Source organism: Tasmannia lanceolata, unplaced genomic scaffold (assembly GCF_043159265.1).
Source record: "Tasmannia lanceolata isolate RefF3 unplaced genomic scaffold, GAP_Taslan_0.1 ptg000016l, whole genome shotgun sequence".
Lineage (NCBI taxonomy): Eukaryota > Viridiplantae > Streptophyta > Magnoliopsida > Canellales > Winteraceae > Tasmannia > Tasmannia lanceolata.
Window position 1 is genome coordinate 2,938,094 of NW_027518693.1, and position 21,200 is coordinate 2,959,293.

The following is a 21,200-nucleotide window of genomic DNA, read 5'->3' on the forward strand; positions in this document are numbered from 1 at the left end:
GAATTTAAATTCGAATTTGATTTTGATTTTATATGGAGTTTCTATAACACCCAAAGAATCATCCTATATTTTTCAACCCATGATCACCTAGGAAACCTGTTCTAAAAATCATCATTTAATTATATTATCAATTCAATAAATCTTGTTTTAACATATGATTGGATGAATTATTCTGAATTTTTTCTTTTATTTTCCAAATTTGAACTTTTTGCCCTCTTACTCTTATCTAACATCAAACCTCCAAAAAAAATTTAGAAATTAATTTTTTAGATTTAATTTATAGTTTCATTGATAAAGTACATGTTTAGTACTTATTGAGTATATTATATATATATATATATATATATATATATATATATATATATATATATATATATATATATTTTATATATTTATAAAGTACATCGAATTATAAATAGGAGGTTGAATATAAGCAAGTTGAAATCTCAAGATGGCTCGACGGATAAGATCGCGACGTTAGATTATAATTCGATGAGGACCCTACATCATCATGCTCTTCTGGTAGTAGAATCAGTTTAGAAAAATTCATTTCATTTTATAAAATAATGTTATCATAAAAGTATTTATCGCCCTAATCCTACGAAAAATTATCTCAAGGTTTAATGATTTTTCCCATGTGGAAACGTTGGTTGCCCAAAATTACCATTTTATAGATTTGTAAATAAAGGCATATTTGGCAACCATAAAAAAATATTTCATGAAATATTAGTGGGGCCAATTGTAAGAGATGGGCTGAGAGGTCTAGACTTGAGAGGGTGAAAGTGAGAGGAGCATAGGAAAAAAAAAACCTAGTTTGAGGGGGTGAGAGATTTATCATGCTGTTTCCACTCCTTCCCTCTCAAGTCTGTCCCCCTCTCTCAGCTCCTATCTCACAGTTTGGTTTGGGCCAACAAATATTCCATGGAATAATTTTTGATGGTTACCAAACATGTCCTAAATTACAACAAAATTACTTTATCAGCAAATAAGCAAATAATCTTGGCAGCATACAAAAAAGGCCTTTAATTATCTAAAATAATGCATTTTGTTCTTTGTATTCAATAAGCATTGCATGACCAACGATTAAGGAAAAAACAGAACAAAACCAGGGTTGATTACTACAGTTTTTCGAGTCTGTCTAATCATGCATCCATCAAATTACTCGGCCAGGGATTGCCATTGTAATAGCTGATGAGTGATACATTACACATTACACATTACACTTGATGTGTCATCAAAATATGTTAATTATAAGTGAAATCACTTTGTGATTAACTCTACAGACATGAATTTACTCACCGGTTTCTGCCTTTCCACGCTCAAATCCTCAATAATCTCTCTTGGGCTCATCAGAACTCTTTCTTCCACTTCAAAATGAAATTGCTGTTTATCTCTGAGATTCGCCGAATAATCCCCTAGTAGAGTTGCTTGTGTGATACAAGAAATGCAAGGACTGGAGCCATGAGTAATATCTACAAATTACATATCCAGTGATCCAGGATTGTTTATATCAGAATAACACCATGGTTGGCTACTGGCTATGGCACAATAATACATATAATCAAAAGTTCAGATTCAAAGTGAAAAAGATTCACCAATCATACAGCTAACTGACTAGATCACTGATGAGAGCAAAACGCTGTTTTGTTTAGGCCGAGCATTGCATATTTCCTCTGATCACATAATGATTTATGGAACCTTCTCTTGCCACAATGTTTCACGAATGAGCAGTCAGTTCACCCTCAGCTTTACGTACCTTGTAGCTTGCTGAAATAACTTAACCAAACCGCTTTTTAAACAAGCTATGCCGCTTTGAGGGATCCTTCGGCTTGCTTTTGATTTGGCCTTTTCCAAGTTGCTTATGTCGTCCAGTGCTGCCAAAAGAGGAAAACATTTCCGCTTAAAATTAACTGATTAAGCATTACAGAAGAAAAGTACCAAATCTATACAGGGACTTGAAAACCCATTGAAAATCTGAATCTCTGTTTATTAGGAAGCAACTGAACCAAAGTAAAAGATTTGCAAAGAAGAACAAAGAGATGCGAAAATTATACCTGTATTCCATGTAAACCATCCCACTTGCTCCGGACATGGCGCTCATTGATCCCATGGATCGACGTGCTTTTTGGAGAGCAATATCATCAGCATCTTCCTCTAACTGCTCCAACCCAACTGCATCATCACCTGCGTTCAATACCTGCCCCACCAGAACCATCTTTTTGACTTTCTGAGATTTCAAATAAATAAGCTGTTAAATTAACAAGAAAAAAAAGAAAAAAAACCTTGGTGAGAAGGGCTAGTTGGTCATCAAGGCGGTGATAGCTCAGGTCAGCTCCTGTATCAGATGGAGGCAAGCTTGTAATGATCTGTCAATAAGTTCAATTGAGATTATTCAGACGTCTTAAGGCCTAAACCAAATACCCACTTCGACAGTAGACACACTTGAAGAGGAATGCATTCAGTCAGTAATTGTGCTATATGGATGCGAAGCATACCCAGTATAGCTCAGATGATCTACCCTATGTCACAAATATCATTATCGGGGATTTCACGGCAAGGGAAAATCTCGAGATATATTAATTTTTTGGGTTTATATAGGGAAAAAATATATATTTAAAAATATATAAATTAAGAAAAAATAAAAAATAAAAAATATCATAAAAAATGTCGTAAAAATATCATGATATTATCACGGAAAATGAAAATATCACTATATTTTTAGATTCTCGGTATTCTTTCGGGATTTTGTCGTTTTATCAAAATAACTTGATAAAATTGCTATATTTTGAAAATATTGGAGATATTTGTGACATAGGATCTAGCAAGATTCCTAAAAATTGGCTCGTATGCACAGTAATCTGGTGAAAGTCACTGTTGGATAGGTAGGGTTACAAATAAGGAAAATGCAAATCACCCAAAAAGAAGGCATATCTTGCCTGGGACAACACTGCCACTTCGTTTCATCCAGGACAAATGTCTTAACCGGAAGACATAAGCTATTTTTAGGGTCTCGCAACACACGTGTATCAATTGGGAGGGCTAAAATTCTAAGATGTAACCTCTTGGACGTTTTTTCAATCCTTGGAAATACATAATCACAGTCAAGCCCTATATACTTTCTAAAATCTTCTTACAAAACAAATGTACAAGAGAAAATAAAGTGGCAAACATGGGTGACTTTTGACCTGCATAGAGTATAACACTATTCCCTTAAAACATGAATCAATAGAGGAACTCATCTATAGCATTCAACCGAAGCCAATACCGACATGACAGTGAATGAATGTACCTTAAAGCTATAACCTTGGTCGATCAAAAATTGTTGCCTTTTGGTAGAGTAATACATCTCCTGCACCAAATAGAGAACCAAGCTCCTTAAAAAACAGCATTATGAATGAATAACAAGTGTACATTGAGAAAATGTATTAGCTAATCATGACACAAATGTGAAGGTTCAACAAGCTCCGAGGATTGTATCTGTATATGAGGAGGATGAAAAAAGAAGAAGCAAATCGAGCAAGGGCAATGGAGGGACTGCAGATGACATCAAGAAAAGATAGTAGGTTACCCAGAATTTTTTTTGTTTCCTTGTAATGTTGGTGAACAATAAGGCTGCGTTCGGATTGGTGAGTCAGGAATCAGACTTAGCATCCTATTTCCAATCCTATTCTGATTCTCTTGTAAACGGAATGGGGGAAAATTAAAATTTAAAAATTCATTTAAAAATTCAATACAGATTACCACCTCTTGGAGCGGGAAACAGATTCTCGGATCCCCCCCCCCCCCCAATTCCGAACCCTGATTCCACTCATTTTTATGAACCAAAAGCTGGAATCAGGCGGAATCAGAATAATTCCACTAATTTTTAATTCCAGCAGTCCAAAGCACCCAAATGGATTTTTGGGAGAGGTTGGGTTTCTAAACCGGCCCATGTTTCAAAGAGCAAACAACTGGGTTTCAGGTTTTTGCAGATAATAACATTGGTCAAAGAGGTCTCTTGGGACAGAAATGCAAGTTTGAGAAATGTAAATAGACAAGAAAGAGGTATGATTTTTTATTTTTATTTTTGTGCAGCCGAACAGAAAGTTGTATTTTTAGGGGATGAATACACTTACATATCTTTGAACAGAAAGTGTCCAAAGTTCCAAAATTTACGGAGTTGAAAAGATTGTCTGAGATTTATTGCACTATGGGATGGGATAAGACAAGATGGAAGCATCTGAGTTTCTATTAGGGCTTGTAATAAATATGACTGAAGAAATCAACAAAACTCAAGTTCATTTTTGAGTCTCTTCTCCTTTACCTTTCTTTTTTTTTCTTTATTGAACAAGTCATGTTTCTCTTTATTCCTTGGTGTCACTGCATGAAACTTATCACAGCTTTATCAGTTTTTAAGCTATTAGTTTTCTCTTTAGTTCATTTTGCAGATTTGTTGGGTGCGAATAGCTAGTTCAATTCAATTTTCACAGAAAGTAACAAAAACTAGTTGCTACAGTCCATCTACTTGATCAAAATTTTAGAGAGCTGTTTCTTTCAGGTGGATACCTAGGAACCGATTTGCATCAAATAAGCAAAATAAAACAAGATGAAAGTAACACAGACATACCTGCGTATCTGTAGATACCAGGGAGTAGAAGAAAGCATTGTACTCTTCTTTTCCTCCTGACATCCTATCCTGGAGTCGTCCCTGTAGTGCCAATGACAGATGTCAGAAATAAAATGTCAAACCTCATATTAACTACCAAATTGGAAATAATAACTCAATACCGACATTGATATAGAAAAACAAAAAAATTATATATTAAACACAAAATAAAAAATAATAACTCAATACCGACATTGATATAGAAAAACAAAATATATTACTATATGATCATGTCTCCGTACAATCACATTGCTCAAAAGCCACAAAGAAAATCAAAGTATGGACACATTCACTTAGAGCTCAGCAAGCTTTCTCCATCTATGACCAACCAAACAGGGAATGATTGTTATCCTTACACAGCCAGACAAGTATCGTGTAAAGTATTATCCTCCTAAATCTTTCATAGCGCAATAATATTTATCTATTTATTATAAGTAGTGCTTAGTCAGTTATGTGATGCTAATTTAATATTTGGAGAATCCTTCGTTTTTTTTCTTTTTCTTGTTTTCTAAGCGATAAAGAGAGAAGTTTCATGAGAAAAAGGGATTTAAAAAATGAAATTCTCTTGTACCTCGCTCTCTCTCCTTCGGGTCCTAGAAAGTGTTCATATCTCACCTTTTGAAAATGATAGTATGATTTGGTCTTTCCCATTTTTAGTGTTGTTTCATTAGCCATACTAGAACAGAAACATTATTTTTTCATCCATTCAAAACTTCCCATAGAAAAAAATTACAACAATACAACTGTTGACGGACTTCTCAATAACTAGAAACCAGAGCAACCACGGTTTAGGACTTAAAAGAATACAAATGAAAAGAAAAATAACACATACCTTTGCCCTCAGAATACGACCAAGTCGTTGGGCTTCCTGACGCCGTGAACCAGCATGAGATGAAATCTGAATAATCACATTAGCCTCTGGAATATCTATTGAGTTGTCTCCCACCTGCAAGAAACAAAAAAATCCGGTATATTGACTCCCAAAAATAAAAAATGATACTCTCTTCAAAAAATAATAAGCAAACACGACAAAATCAATCAACAGAAATATGACAGCAGTTTGATAACCTAGGAAAGCAAATCCAGTTATTAATACCAAGAAGTGATGACAGCAGCTTTTCTCAAGAACAACATATGGCAACTCAATCATATTAATAATTGCAAAAACCTATAAGCAAAACCCTGAAAATTTTAGGAAGCCAGGGATGGTCCCTCATCAGAGAGAAAGAGAGTAAGAGTGAGAGCTAGTGATGCAGATACTATCTGCATCAGCTAGGGAGAGGGAGAGGGAGAGAGAGAGTCAGTTTCTCTTCTTTCCAGCATCAGTTGGCTTTCTAATAACGTATTCCTAGCCCCAATACCAAAGAATTTTTCTTCATTGAAGGGGAAAATACCATGAAAGTCAGTCTCATGTTCAAGTTGTGACTTACAGACTTTTATCAGCCTATCAAACAATTAAAGTTTCAGTCACAAGAAGGTGAGAAAAGACTAATGAAACACGTGGAAATTGGCTGAAGGAATCATGGATGAAGCATAAGATCAGAAGGACATCAACAATCTCCTGTGCTTGTAAATTCATCCATCAGGTTTGATAGATGGTCTGATTTTGGGGAAATCTTCTCTTAAAGCTGAAATATCACATATTTAGTGAACTGGGATGAGTATAACTTCTTGTTCCGAGTTAGTTACTAATTCAAAAAATGTGTGTGCTGTAGGGGAAATCTTCTCTTAAAGCTGAAATATCATATATTTAGTAGACTGGGATGAGTATAACTTCTTGTTCGTAATTACTAATTCCAAAATGTGCATGCTGCAAATTGGACTACAGCACAAAAGTAGAATTTTTCATAGCAAGTGTTGGAACCAAACACTGTTTACAGAACACAGTAAATTCATGAGAGAATCTAGTATCGTACTAACATGGGTTGCATTTCTAAAATAATATGAAAGCCGTTTTAAAGATGGTGTAACTACTAGAATAAGTAATATAACTAAGGAAAAAAACATTATCATGTATCAAATAAAATCTAAACAACCATAAACCTGCACATATTTAGCAATACACTTCGACAGAAATCCAACAAAGGAACACGTGGCCAAAACTTATGCAGCATACCTTTGAAAGGAAAACAGTGTTCACATCAGGACTGTGCTTGAAAGCGTAGAGGATTCTTGTCCTCTCATTGTGGCTGAACAAAAACACATAACCAATTATTACCGCAAGTGACAAAACAAATAAAAGCTCTGACCAGTAAAGGGCATTGACTGTAGTCCAAGATGACCTGGTTGCTCCATAGATCATAGGCTTCCGAAGTTTCATTGCATATTCAGTAAGTGCAAAAAGATTATCAGCAAACACAATTATCTTGTCACCACGTTGCTGTTCATGAAACCGTATAAGAAACTCACAGGCTCTGAATTTATTTGGGTTCATCACATATAGCGCCTGAAAGAACAAGGTATAAATAACCCGTTATCTCATTTCCTCGTGTTGCTCCCCTTATTTTTTCATTCAAAAAATAGAACAAAGGATCAATACGTAGATGATGTGCAAAAACTTAAAAATGTAAATAAAGAACTACATTATATGACAAATGTGAGACAAAATCCTTTTAAAGAAATTTTCAAGAACAATTGATAGTACAAAGTAGAGAACGCATGCCCATTTAACATTGACAAAATCACTTCATCGTAAAGGTTTCAAATTCATCAAAAATACAAAATGAAAGATATGCATCACCACTACTCATTGTAATTGTAATTGATATCACATTCTTCAGCGAATCTCAATAGAAGGGCACTACCAGTAAACAGTTACAAGGCACAACCTAGCTTGTCTAGATTATGTTATTCAGTATTTCAGTTCTTTACTATTTTATTTTATTTTATTTTATAACTAACTAAGCAAATCTTATGTCACACTTCTGAGTCATTGCAGCAAATGGCTCCTCCACATGAAGGAATATTACTGCGATGGAACATTCTAACCCCTTGGAGTATGAGAAGAATTTGGGCTGTGTTCTTGGGTGCCAGCCGAGCTTGTCATGCCGATGTCCTTCCAGTACTTTATATTCTTTCTTTCTACAACTATAACTTTAAATCCTGCATCACTCATGAGTTGCTGCAATTTTTAATCCATGCTAATACATGAATCCTGTAAAAGTTTCGCATCCATTTTTAATCCTTACAACCATGGATGAGAAAATATAAGGAAGTATGGACTCTATGTTCTTGGATGGCTACTGCTCAAACTTTCCAGAGTCAATGTTTATTTTTATCACTAGTGTTTATCACTCAGACCAACCAAATAAGTTTCCTGCATGAAATGTGTTTCACAATTTATGAGAACAAGTTGGTTTCTGTTTACGCAATTACTTGCACCCTAAAACATAGGATTTTATTGCCTTTTTTTATTCAGTTGTAGACCAGGATCAGATGAAACACTTTGGGGTGCAAGATGAGATGACATAAAAAAAATTGATTTTTTTTCCATCATGATCACTACAGGAAAATCGCCCAAAAAAGTTTTAGTTGGATTAGCAGAAAAGAATAATCACCCAATATAAAAGGATATCATATTCAAAATTCAACTGAGAACATTCACTAACACCATTTGATCTCATCAAAGAATCAATGCAGAAGACTTAGTACGTGGTTGATGAATTCAAACCAGACCAGCCAATTCAATGGCTCCATTCAGAACCACTAACTGACTATGTCACTCAAGTGGGACACCTCTATTTTTGTAGACCAGGGCGCTCGCCAAGACAGAGACCCTAACTAGCTTGAAATTCCCAACAGTCAATTAAAATTTTATCTTATAAAAGAACAAAAGGAAAACATAAGAAGGTTGTCCAACCAATTCAAACAACTCAGAACTCGAGTGGTTCCTAATACTTCCGTTCCTTTCTTGCAAATGGTTCGTACCAACCCTCTTTCTTGGGGCAAACTCATAAATTATTTATGGTTTATTCACCTGCAGCATTGTTCTTCACTTGAAGAAGTTTTTTTGCTCCTTACAAATGGAAAAATCTACTGACCTTTAACATATGAAGAAATCAATATTCGGCAATAAGGTCAACAGATTTGTATCTGGAGACTAGGAACTACATAAAGGATAATTGTGAGAACTTAGAAAAAGTAAACAATCAAACACTTTTGACGTAAAAGCCCGAAGAATCAATTCAGATTTGTCATATTTGAATATTCATGCCTGTGCGAGTTAGAATTTGAAAGAAAAATCACAGTAAATGAAATATCAAAAAGAAGACAAAGCATGAATAGATTGAAGGTGTAAGGACCTGTTTTTTCTTGGAATTTTCCTTCTTCAGATATTCAGCAAAGAACTCTTTTGTCATCGGACACCACACTTCGGCACACTGGACATTCGCAATGAATCCACCTTTTACCAAATCCAACCAGTTTGCTTCATACAATTTGGGACCAATGAGGAAGTTCAAATCTGTAATGCGTTCATCCTCCCTCACAAGTGTTGCTGCAATTTGTGTGCCAAATTCATTTTCAGCCAAAAATGAATGCCGCACACTGCAGTTAAGTCAAATACAATTTGAATCCAATACAAACCGGTAAGACCAAGCTTGCAATGAGATTTTGTGATACTGATGACCTTTCGGAACATGTGTGCAGGAACCACGTGCACCTTTAAACCCAAACCAGGAAGAAACCAAAACAAATAAGAAAATGTCAGATAAGTCAAGTTTGTGAACATGGAAAAAGACTGTTTTATTAAAAAGAGATATAGATCATTTTAATTTAACTTTGTAACAACCAGGTGCAAAATGCAGAAGTACCATATTTGCTTAATGTATAAAGTAGGGGTGCAACTCGGGTCGGGTTCAACCCGAAAAAAAGTCGGGTCGGGTTGGGTTGAGTTCGGGTTGAATTTTCCCAACCCGTGTTGAGTTCGGGTCGGGTCGGGTTGAGGGCTTGGCCAACCCAACCCGAGTGAAACCCGACATTTTTAAACTTTTTTTTTACAAAGCTTAAAAACTCAGGTTGGGTCGCGTTGAACTCGGGTCGAGTCGGGTCGGGTTCAGGTTGGAAAAAAAAAGGGTTCCTCGGGTTGGATCGGTTGAAACTCGTCGGGTTAGAACTCAGGTCAGGTCGGGTCGGGTTCGCCTCAACCCGACCCAACCCGAGTTGCACTCCTAGTATAGAGCTCTAAACATCAACAAAACTACCTCATCCATGAGAAGCAATCCCCATTCTCTATTTCTTATTTCTTCAATGATTTTCTCAGACTCTTCGGATCGTTTACCACCAAAAGCAACCATGTTATAAGTGGTCACAACAACACCTGCATTACCACGGAATCTTTCTTTGCTATCAGATGTAAAACGACAAATCTGATCATCACGTATGGTAGACCAAAGCTTGAACTGAAATGCCCATTGATCCACAGAAACAGCATTTGTGGCTAAACAAAGGCAGCTCTTTCGTATCCGGCAGGCTGCAGAGACACCCACTAGAGATTTTCCAGCACCACAAGGGAGTACAATAATGCCAGATCTTGCCCTACCTGCAAATTGAAGTTATTAGAACCTTTCAATAAAACCATTCTTCCATGCTAAACAGAACAGGGTCCAAGTTGCAAACATAATAAAATTTCTCCAAAATTTTTAATCAACTTGAAATTATTCATTCTATATAATATCTAGTCGCAGAGAAATAACAGGTGTATCACTACCAAGAACATAACATGCCATTAATTGAATATAAGTTCCTCATAATATTCAAAACAAAATATCTATGATTTGTGGACACGTACACGAGAGTCGCTTGGAGTGTCGGACATGGCAAAGACCCAAAATTTAGAAACGGGGGCACGGCTAAAATAGAAAGTATATATAATCATGATTTGTGGATACAAATTCGTGTGTCGAGTTTCGACACAGATACTGACATGACATGGCAACATCTAAAAATCTAGAAATAGTGAGACACGTACATATAAAATTTACTGATTACTATCATAATTTGGAACAATGTAAATAGGGATTTGCTAGCGTCCATCGCAAAAGGCATTTTGTGGATGGCCTGTTGCATGTGAGAGAAGCCACCTCCTGAATGAAGACAAAATCTGCTGCAAAGTGAGCCTGTGTGGCTGCTCTCACATGCAACAGGGCATCTGTGAAATGCCTCTTGCGATGGACACTAGCAAATCTCATGTAAATATGATATTCATTTAATAGAAATAATAAATCTTAGAATTAATTAACTATAATCTAAAACAAATATGAGATAATCAAATAACAATGCATTCATCAATTTAACCTAGTTCTCTTCTGTTTCCAATATACGACGAGAAAGGGAGACCAAAATGATACAATGAATATATTATAAGAATAAGAATTTTTTTAGGGTTTTAGGTTTAGGGGAGGGGGTATACGGAAAATATAAGTTAAAGAATAGCTAAAAGAAGAGTTTATAATAAAAGAGGTAAACACGATATTCAATAATAAAATAGAATGTCACACTTGAGTTAACACAGTACGAAAATGTGTCCACACACCCACATTAACACTTTTGGCTGTACATTTTAAAATGTCCAAAGGAGTGTGGACACGCATGTCGTGTCGGGCAAGGCATGACACTGTGTCAGCAATAAATTCAAAGTGTCGACTAAATCATATTAAACTATCATATCTCAAAAATAAATAAATAAACAAAAGTACCAATGTCACCTCCTCAGAAGAAATGATGGACACATCAGGATCAAACATGAGAGGAAGTTGAGAACAATAAAAAGTAGAGATTCCAAGAACTGACTGACAAAATATGTAGCAACTTACAACATCCTTAGCAACGTTGTCAAAATCGTACGATTCTCGATTCGAATCGTACGATTCAAATCGAATCATACACCTCACGATTTAAATCGTTAGCTTGAATCGTACGATTCGAACTTGAATCGTACGATTCGATCGAGAATCGTACGATTCAATCCAGAATCTGTTTTTTTTAAATATAGTGGGCCCCACAACTTATGTAAAAGGGTTTTTACGACTTTATCTTCCCATTCTCTCGACTTCTCATATTTACGACGCCTTTAGGGTTACAAAAGCACCCAAAAAGCCCAAACCCACTTCGATCTTAGGGTTCCAATCTCCTCCTCCATTCGTTCAAGGCAAGAAGAAGAAGAAAGAGTGGGAATACGAGACGAGGAAGAAAAGGAAAAGAAGAAAGCTCCCAAACCCACTTCGGTTTTAGGTAGGTTTTTGTTTTCTGTTTTTTTTCCTCCTCCTACCTTCTCCATCACTCCGGCTCTGTTTGTTTTCGATTTTGAGAACTGATTTAGTATAAAACTGATTATTAGGCTCTGTTTGTTTTGGATTTTGAGAACCGATTCAACTCCAATCAGTTCTTAAAATCCAAAACAGATAGGGTCAGCCCTTTGCTCTGTTTGTTTTCGATTTTGAGAACTGATTTGGAGTCCAAAACTGATTAGCTCTGTTTGTTTTGGATTCTGAAAACTGATTCGACTCAAATCAGTTCTTAAAATTGAAAACAGATAGGGCCGACCCTTTTCTCTGTTTGTTTTAGATTTTGAGAACTGATTTAGAGTACAAAACTGATTAGGCTCTGTTTGTGTTGGCTTTTGAGAACCGATTGAGTCTGAAACTGATTAGGCTCTGTTTGTGTTGGCTTTTGAGAATCGATCGAGTCTGAAACTGATTAGGCTCTGTTTGTTTTGGCTTTTGAGAACCGATTGGACTCCAATCAGTTCTTAAAATCCAAAACAAATAGTACTGACCCCTTTTAGGCTCTGTTTGTTCTCGATTTTGAGAACTGATTTAGAGTCCAAAACTGATTAAAAGGCTCTGTTTTTTTTTGGGATTTTGAAAACTGATTTCGAGTGCAAAACTGATTATTAGACCCAAATTTACATATTATTGTGGGTCAAATAATCTGTTAATGTTATGTACTCACAATCTGTTCTCACAATCCAAAACAAACAGAGCATTTAATCAATAATAGAAGTCCCGATTTTAATCTAAAACAAACAAGGGTGTGCCGTGTGCCCTATTATGTTTGTTTGAACTGAGTTATGAATGGTTAATTAATTTTACTTATGAGTTATGACAATCGGTTAAGTGGTTATCAAGCATTTCATGTTATTTATTTTAATCGTTTTGAATGGAAAATTGATAATTGCTCTTTTTATTCTTATTTGTAATTTTTCCTATTTTTTATTAATTTTTTCTGATTTTTATATATAAATCTGAAAATATCTTACGATTTACGATTCGACCCCTCTTACGATTTACGATACAATTCCGATTTTCAGAACATTGATCCTTAGATTGTTACATCGGCCAATTATAACAGGGAGGCAACCAATCAACAATAACACTATGAAGCTACACCCCAGCAACCAGGTAACAGAATCCAATGACTTGTCAGACAATTTGAGCTGAGCTCCAAAACTTGAGCAAACAATATCTTCAAGGAATCAAGCATTCCTAACAAGAGTAGGAAATCGGCCAAACAGTGGTACAATTTAGGAGGAACGTGAGTGTTCAAATGAGCTACAACATCCACAACCAGCTAGTCAAGGATTTTTTTATTTTTTTTTTTTGCCAATTAGTTTGGCTGGTAGAGTTTACAAGATCTTAGCTAGGGTCCTTGCTGACTGGCTGAGACTCCTATTGGATGGGATTATTATCTCAGAGTGCTTTCATCCATGATAGGCATGTTTTTGACAAGGACATCATCTCCAATGCGTTTTTTTTATTTCTATCATAGGTGTGGGATTGGTTGATTTCTTTGCAAGGGTGATATGGAAAAGGATTTGATAGGATGGAAGGGATTATCATAACTACTTGATGGGACGGATGAGATTTAGTTCCATATGGCAAAAGTAGAGTGTAGTTCCTGTCAGCGGCTAGGTTCTCCATGCTGGTCAACGGATCCCTTAAAGGCTTCATCAAAAGTTCTACGGGGCACCAGCAAGGGAATCTCCTTTCCCTCTTCTTGGTTACAATTGTGCCAGAGCTTTGAGTCGCATGCTATATAAAGCTAGAAGAAGGGAGAGAATAGAGGGATTTATCATTAAATGATGTAGAGCGGATGCAGAAGCATTCTTCTTAAGTTTAGAAAGGCATCCATGATTCAGAACTATTGCTGGTCAATTCGAGCTACAAGTGGTTTAGAGATTCTAAACTCAAGTAAAGATGATAGGCAAGAGTTTAATATTCATGGTTTTTGAAGGAACGGGATTCATCAATTCAGCATAAATAAATAACCTCATGCATAAGCATACACGCTGAGTAAAATTCATTTAGTAATCTTGGGGAATGAAAGTAGGTTCCAAGTTGAGTTTTCGTAATGCTATAACATGATTTCCAAGCAGGTTCCAAGTTGAGTTTTCGTAATGCTATAACATGATTTCCAAGTAGGTTCCAAGTTGAGTTTTCGTAATGCTATGACACCAAGCAAAGAGCATAACATGCAAATGAATCAGCCTCGATACTTAGTACCTCTAAAACGGTCCAGCCCTACCAAATGTTCTTTCCAAATAATTTATAAGACTTGTTAAATCTAGTCAAATAAATTACTTAATGAGTATGGGGAAGGAAAGAAACATGAAGTTCATGCAACATTTGGTAAATGTACATTTGGTAGGGCTAACGGTCCAGCCCTAACGGTACATTTGTTAGCGTGAGAATTGCTAACGGTCTAGCCCTACCAAATGCAACATTCATGCAGAGAAAAAAATTCATCTCAAAATAGTCCTTACCGTTTCCAAACATCTTACTAAGACTTTTTTCCTGGTATGGTCGTGGTTGTGCTTGAGGTTTCAATTCCATGTTCAGGTCAGGGTTAACCTGCACAGTTAAAGAGCATTACCTAAACACATACCAAGCGATATAGTGACATGGATATTAAAATTATGTAAATGTACAAAATGCAAAGAATTTACAAATTAGCTAAGTAATAGATCCATTTGTATTTTAGCTGGTCTGCTCCATTCATTTGAGCACGAAATAGAAAGTTTTTATTAAAATTTCTAATAGCACGGCACAATATTGGCAGCATTCCTCTTGCATACTGTCATGCATTAGATGGTGAAGCCAGTAGAATTTTCATGATCATGTTTGAAAAGAAAGAAAATAAGAAGAGAAGAAAGTCATAGGGTAGAAAAGGAAAGGAGAACAACGTGAGTTATTCACGATCTCCCTTCTTATTTATTAAAGTATGTGGCCTTTTTACTAAATACCCAAAGTGCCCTTATTTACATAACAGTGACTAACACTCTCCCTAAAGCTAGAGCATAAACACCATGAATGCCCGGCTTGGAACAAAGAAATCCAACTTATTAAATCTTACAACCTTAAAAAAAAATAACTGCCAGATTTTGAGAATGAACAAAGGCACACTTCCTTGTTTATCACTTTATCTTGTACAAAATGACAATCGCGGTGTACTGAATCTTATGAATTAGGAATAAGGAGTTTTTTTCAAAAGATAAACTAAAACAACAACTCAAAAAGGCCTGAATATTCCAGATTGAAACTTCTGGTGAATCAGTTCTTCCCACTGCTGTGATCAAAGTGCAAAAACCACGAAATGAATATTCTCAATTTTAACTGTGAAGACCATCTGCAATATAGGACTCAGTCACTAGATTTCCCTTCTATGGAAATGAGAAAAAAAAAACTAGAGAGGAACTCTGGTGTCTTCCAGCAAGAAATGAACAGTTGACACTGAAATACTTGTGTCCAATATGCAAAACTGAGATTCCAAGGCAATACTTTATTTTCTGAAAAGTGACAATATATTTATATACTGAAGTTGTTACAGCATATGAACGGCATCTATGTTGCACGGATTCTTTGCCCCCCTATGCCGAATCCGTGTCGACACGTCTCTGCATCCGAATCGGACATGGATTCACGTGGGACACACCCGGATTCTTGTAGTAGCCGTGTCCCGCACGAATCCTGTTTTTTTCGGGCGAATCCGATTCATCATTGTCTCTTTTGAAATGTGAATCCTGTATATTTTCCCGTTAAACATATTTTCTTCTTAACTTTTTTTATACGAAAGCACAACCCATACAATTTCAATAAAAACCCTAGCGCCTTGACCTTTGAACATCGACCCCCTTCCTCCTTCAACTCTCTTAATACAAGACTCGCCTCAACCCTCTACCCTAAAAATTTTCATGTATATATATATATATATATATATATATATATATATATATATATATATATATAATTTTTTTATTTTTTTATTTTGAAATTTTGAAATTTTTATTTTATTTAAAATTACCGAACCCGAATCTTACTTTTGGGGGTTTGCCGAATCCGACACCTCGAATCCGTGTCGGATCCCTACACGCGAATCTGAATCCATGCAACACTAAACGGCATAGAAGAGGTTCTTATGCCCAAAAAGCCTACAGAACCTACAAAGAGAGTTTACATATCCCCCCAATTACCAACCACACCAACAACCGACAGTATCTTCATCCGGTAGTTCATAAAAACATTTAATAAAGAAATTTCATGTAACCTTTTACCCTAGCAAAAATAGAGATTAACGGAGGAAAAATCCTCGAGCAGCGAAGGACCAAAGTCCCTCAAGCACGCTCAAAAAACCTCATTTAGCGTCCACTTCCTCAATAAGGGTAAAGGGTCCCATAACCAAACCATCAACAGCTTCCCCTTCCATCCTTTAAGAAAAACCAAGACACAAACAACCTTCACAATCCTTCCAGGAAAACAGAGACCTCCAAGACAAAAACACATAAACCCCCAAAAAACATTTACACTAGAGAAATAAAAGAACCCCTTACTTCTTAAGAGCCTTTAGCTCCCTACTCCCCCTAGCTGTCGTCTCCCCCTTCTCCATCGCATCACGCTTCTCAATATCTAGAAGCATCTCCTTCGACAAGACTAACATAGTTAGCTCCCTGATTCCAAGGCAAGACTAACATAAAGATTCGGGGAAAAAAAACACTCAGAGCAGATCTGTGGAACCTAATGCCATTTGGTACCAAGGGGTGCATTTTTTTAAACATTTCAAAGCTGAAAGAAACAAAATTAGCCAAGCCAACGCATGCACGCACAGACGAAGACACAAGTCAGACTTTTGAGTAAGCCATGATAATGACACTAGCAGAACAAGGAATATTTTTTCTGCAGCTGTAGAGATGGTCCGGAGCCGAATTAAATATCAGGCCTCAAAATGGTGAGAAGTGGGGAGAATTAAGGAGAATGCTAAGATTCAAAGTAGCAGGGGGTCATAGCACGGCCCAACATGATGTTCCAAGTGGCAGCCAGACAGCCAGGCAAAAAGGACAAGATGCACAACTGAAGGACAATAACATTATAGTTAATCACATATTTACATACATTACACATGAGCGAAGGATATAACCCATACTCATACATAGCAATATAATATCCATGTGAAAGATGATAAATAGGAGGAGAATTAAGACAATTGGGTAGGTATAAACTACATTATACCATATCTATAAAAAAAATAAAAAATAAAAAAAACTTCTCCCGAGCTCACTAAACAAACTACTTCACTGTAATATTCTTGCAAGATAATGAAGCTGTAGAACAAGAAGCTAATAGGAAAAAGCATGTTAATTGTCTAAACGTGAGCCATTTGTTCTACATGGATGGCATACTATAAATTTTGTTTAAAATACAGAAATTACTAAGTAGAAAAACTCACAGTATCATTTCTGAAATCATACTCCTCCAGCATAGGATAATTTAAAGCATTTGGCAAGCATCGTTGCTTCACATTTTCAACCTGCCAAGGTCATATGATTTATGTATGATTTTCAATGATGTTAGCAGAAAGTGCCCGTTAAGTGGGGGCAAAGTAACTTAAAGCATTTGGCAAGCATCGTTGCTTCACATTTTCAACCTGCCAAGGTCAGATGATTTATGTATGATTTTCAATGATGTTAGCAGAAAGTGCCCATTAAGTGGGGGCGTGCATCCATAGGGAATAGTCCTACTCCCGAAGGGGGTGGGGACACCCTGCGTCATAAAAAAAAAAGTAACCAACCATATTGTACCTGAACAGGGTCGATTTCAAATGAATGTGTTTCTTTCTCTTCAGCAGCAGCTGCGATATCAGCTCCACTCAACAACTCCTGATGACCACCTTCTATTTCACCCATAGTTTTGCTAATTGTAAATGTATCACTTCCTGGTAAACCCTGAAGAGAGGGTTGAGTACATATAGTATCAGTAATTTGTACTTTTAAATCAAACAAGGTGAGGAGTAACACGCCAATAATTGATGAAGTTTCTAAAAAGGGCAGTATTCTAACTGCAAAATTACACATACTCATGCGTAATTAGCTTAGGCAACACCAGGAGGGAAATCAAAATGTTAAGAAAGAAAAGATGTTACAAGAAGATTGAAGAACAAGCAAAACCTTTCATTACCCTACTTTAATTGGAGAAAATATGGTGTAAAATATGAGTTTTTTTTTTAATGGTGGTGTAAAATATGAGTGGTTCCCTTTCTATATCTTCCATCCAAAAGCAATAGACAGGATACTTCATGATTTTCTAATACAATATCATTAAATACAATATTTTTTTGAAAGGTATCATTAAATACAGCATTAGCTTTGTCATATACATGGTGACATATTATTCCCTTATGAACCACATCCGTGCACATCAAAACCTTCAGTGCCTAATTGGAGAGACATTCATTATCAATCCAATTCACCATACAAGGAAAGAATCAGCACAAGGGTGGTAACCAAATTTTTATTAAGAGCTAAAATAAAAAAGTAGATATGTTACTTCAACAAAAGAAAAAATGAATTCAATCGTGAATGAAAGCCATGGAAACTACCTCCATAGAATGAATCCTCGCATGGGATATAATGTCGTCCCTAAGTAAAGTCTTCAGTACCTGATTATACAATGCAACTAATTATATCAAACACGACAAATTACAATCTTATATCTAATAAAAAAACTGATTCAATTCTTACATCTGGGAAAGGGGACTCCACAAAGTACCGATTCTTCTTGAGCACAAGCTTGACTTTGCCATAATTGGTGGTCGAAGCATGAATAAAATCGATCATTTCCTTTGGTAGCTTCGTCTTTGAGAGCTTGTTCAAAACAGTTATGATAGTCTCTGTCTCGAGCCCAACCGACACCGCAGCGTACAAAGAGTGTGGCGTCAAATTGTACTCGTGCATTGATTCGGGCCTACATACCATCGAGGATTTAAATGTCGGTTTCAGCCACAACCATAACCAAAAAAATTCGGTTTTGACCAAAATCGTGTAAAATTTTCTAAAATTCTGGTGGAAATTTTGGTAATTTCCATGGAAATATCATTGATTTCGGTAGAAATCATAAATTTTCGGTAGAATTTATTAAAAAAGGTATTAAAAAAAGAAGCAAATTCCTGAAATTTGACCGAAATCTTGTACGAAATCAATTCCATGTACTTTGTTGGTCCAAACCAACACCGAAATATTTCGGCCGAAATTCAAAACTATGCGTACCATTTCGAAGCTCCAATTAGAAAACCTAGATTCCACACTCCAAAAAAAACCCCCAAAAAAAGAAAAATTTTGGGGCCTACATACAAGTTCCAAGATCGAATTAGAAAACCTAGCTTCCATACTCCCAAAAAAAAAAAAAAAAAAAACCAAAAAAAGAGAAATTTTGGGGCCTACATACAATTTACAAGATCTAATTAGAAAAACCTAGATTTCATATTCCAAAAAAGAAAAAATTTGGGGCCTACATACAATTTACAAGATCCAATTAGAAAACCTAGATTCCATACTACAAAAAAAAAACCCTAAAAAGGAGAAATTCGGGGCAACCTGCAAACGGGTTCGGCAATTGCAATGAGGAAATCGTAAGCTTGTTTGTACAATGTAGAGAAAGTCTCTAGAAAGATCCGGCCATCGGCGCAAGCCCATAGTGGCCTGTTCAAATGATCAGCTTTCAATTCCAATTTGGTAAAATCTCTCTTCTTCAGTTCCCTCTCATCTTCATCACACAAAAAATCAATTCAATTTTACAAACAAAAATGATCAAACAAAAGAAACAAATGAGTGAAAATCTGAATACCTTCACGACGATCATCATCAAAATCTTCCGCGTAAACGGATTCTTCATCGTCGAGAACGGGATTTCGTTGATCATCCTATGAATAAAGAGAGAAAGAAAAATCAGTTAAGGAAAGAGGAGAAAGGGGGGAGATTGGAATTGGAATTTTGTGTTTTTTTTACCTTTGAAGAGGTTTTGTGTTTTTTACTAGGACGGCCCTTTTCACCTGCAAATTGGTAAAACCAGCGAGAAGAAAAACAAAATCCCAAATCAAAATCATTACAGGGAGAAGGATTTTTTAGGGTGGAGAAGAAATTGAATTGAAAAAAAGAAAGAAAGAAGGGAGTGGGAAAGAGGAATACCGTGACCTGCCATTTTGTTTCTGAGGTAGGGATGGTGTGCAGAACGCAAAGATTTTATTGGGTTTCTTTCACAACGTTTCAAAAGAACGTTTTTTATCTTCTTTTATTGATTTCAAAAACAGAAAATCTCGTAAGAATCCTGTTTCGCATGTAAAGTATGAGGAGAATTTATGCGATGAAAAAGGAGATGAAAAGGGATTCCCCCATTCTCATACTTAGAATTTATATGATGGGCGGCCGTGAAAACACGTGAAGGAGAATTTATATGATGGGTGGCCGTAAAAACACGTGAAGTCTAAAAAAGTAGGTACGGCCCACTCTTTTTTATGATCCAAACCGTTCATCTGTTTGGGCACAATGTAAATAGGTTGTGCCCCAAAAATCATTTCCATAGGATGATTCTAACCCTCCGATCTTAACTGATCTGAAAATGGAGATTTCCAAAAATCATTTATGGAATCTTCTACAGATCGGAGGGTTAGGATCATCATATGGAAATGATTTTTGAGGCACAACCTATTTACGTTGTGCATAAACAGATGAACGGTTTGGATCATAAAAAAAAGTGGGCCGTACCTAATTTTTTTTAGACTTCACGTGTTTTCACGGCCAGCCATCATAGGATGATCCTAACCATCCGATCTGCAAAAGATTAATGATTTTTGGGGCACTCCATATTTATATCAGTTCAGATCGGAGGGTTTGGATCATCCTATGGAAATGATTTTTGGGGCACAATCTATTCACGTTGTGCCCAAACAGATGAACAGTTTGGATCATCATATAAATTCTCAGGTAGAGAATTTATGCGATGGGTGGTTGTGAAAACATGTGAAGTATAATAACGTAGGTACGGCCCACTCCATATGATGATCCAAACCGTTCATCTGTTTAGGCACAACGTGAAGAGGTTGTGCCCCAAAAATCATTTCCATAGGATGATCCTAACCGTCCTATCTGAACTGATATGAATATGGAGTGCCCCAAAAATCATTAATCTTCTGCAGATCGGAGGGTTAGGATCATCCTATGGAAATGATTTTTGGGGCACAACCTATTTACGTTGTGCCCAAACAGATGAACGGTTTGGATCACCATATGGAG

General features: G+C 36.2%; 1 protein-coding gene across 2 annotated transcripts; it reads right to left on the reverse strand.

The window, feature by feature from the left end:
* Positions 1-1,133: 1,133 nt before the first annotated feature.
* Positions 1,134-20,289, reverse strand: LOC143848177 (general transcription and DNA repair factor IIH helicase/translocase subunit XPB1-like). Of its 2 annotated transcripts, none has more exons than XM_077357050.1 (20): positions 20,103-20,289; positions 19,917-19,960; positions 19,756-19,831; positions 19,506-19,674; positions 18,654-18,876; positions 18,512-18,571; positions 17,715-17,858; positions 17,363-17,443; positions 14,406-14,493; positions 9,847-10,184; positions 9,230-9,305; positions 8,947-9,140; positions 6,928-7,091; positions 6,762-6,834; positions 5,478-5,591; positions 4,607-4,687; positions 3,290-3,349; positions 2,283-2,366; positions 2,055-2,197; positions 1,134-1,874 (listed from the first exon to the last, which is right to left on the reverse strand). In XM_077357050.1, the coding sequence occupies exons 1-20, from the start codon at positions 20,107-20,109 to the stop codon at positions 1,778-1,780; spliced, it is 2,316 nt and encodes a 771-aa protein (XP_077213165.1). In that variant the 5' UTR covers positions 20,110-20,289; the 3' UTR covers positions 1,134-1,777. The 2 variants fall into 2 exon arrangements, with proteins under 2 accessions (XP_077213165.1, XP_077213164.1); XM_077357049.1 differs by having other exon boundaries at positions 20,097-20,289.
* Between the last annotated feature and the right edge of the window lie 911 nt (positions 20,290-21,200).

Bases quoted from the DNA above. Each gene is read 5' to 3' on its own strand.
- LOC143848177 (XM_077357049.1), bottom strand. The intron at 19,675-19,755 runs GTATTCAGATTT...TGTGTGATGAAG, and splicing joins TGATGATGATCGTCGTGAAG to ATGAGAGGGAACTGAAGAAG. The intron at 17,444-17,714 runs GTACAATATGGT...TGACCTTGGCAG, and splicing joins TTGAAATCGACCCTGTTCAG to GTTGAAAATGTGAAGCAACG.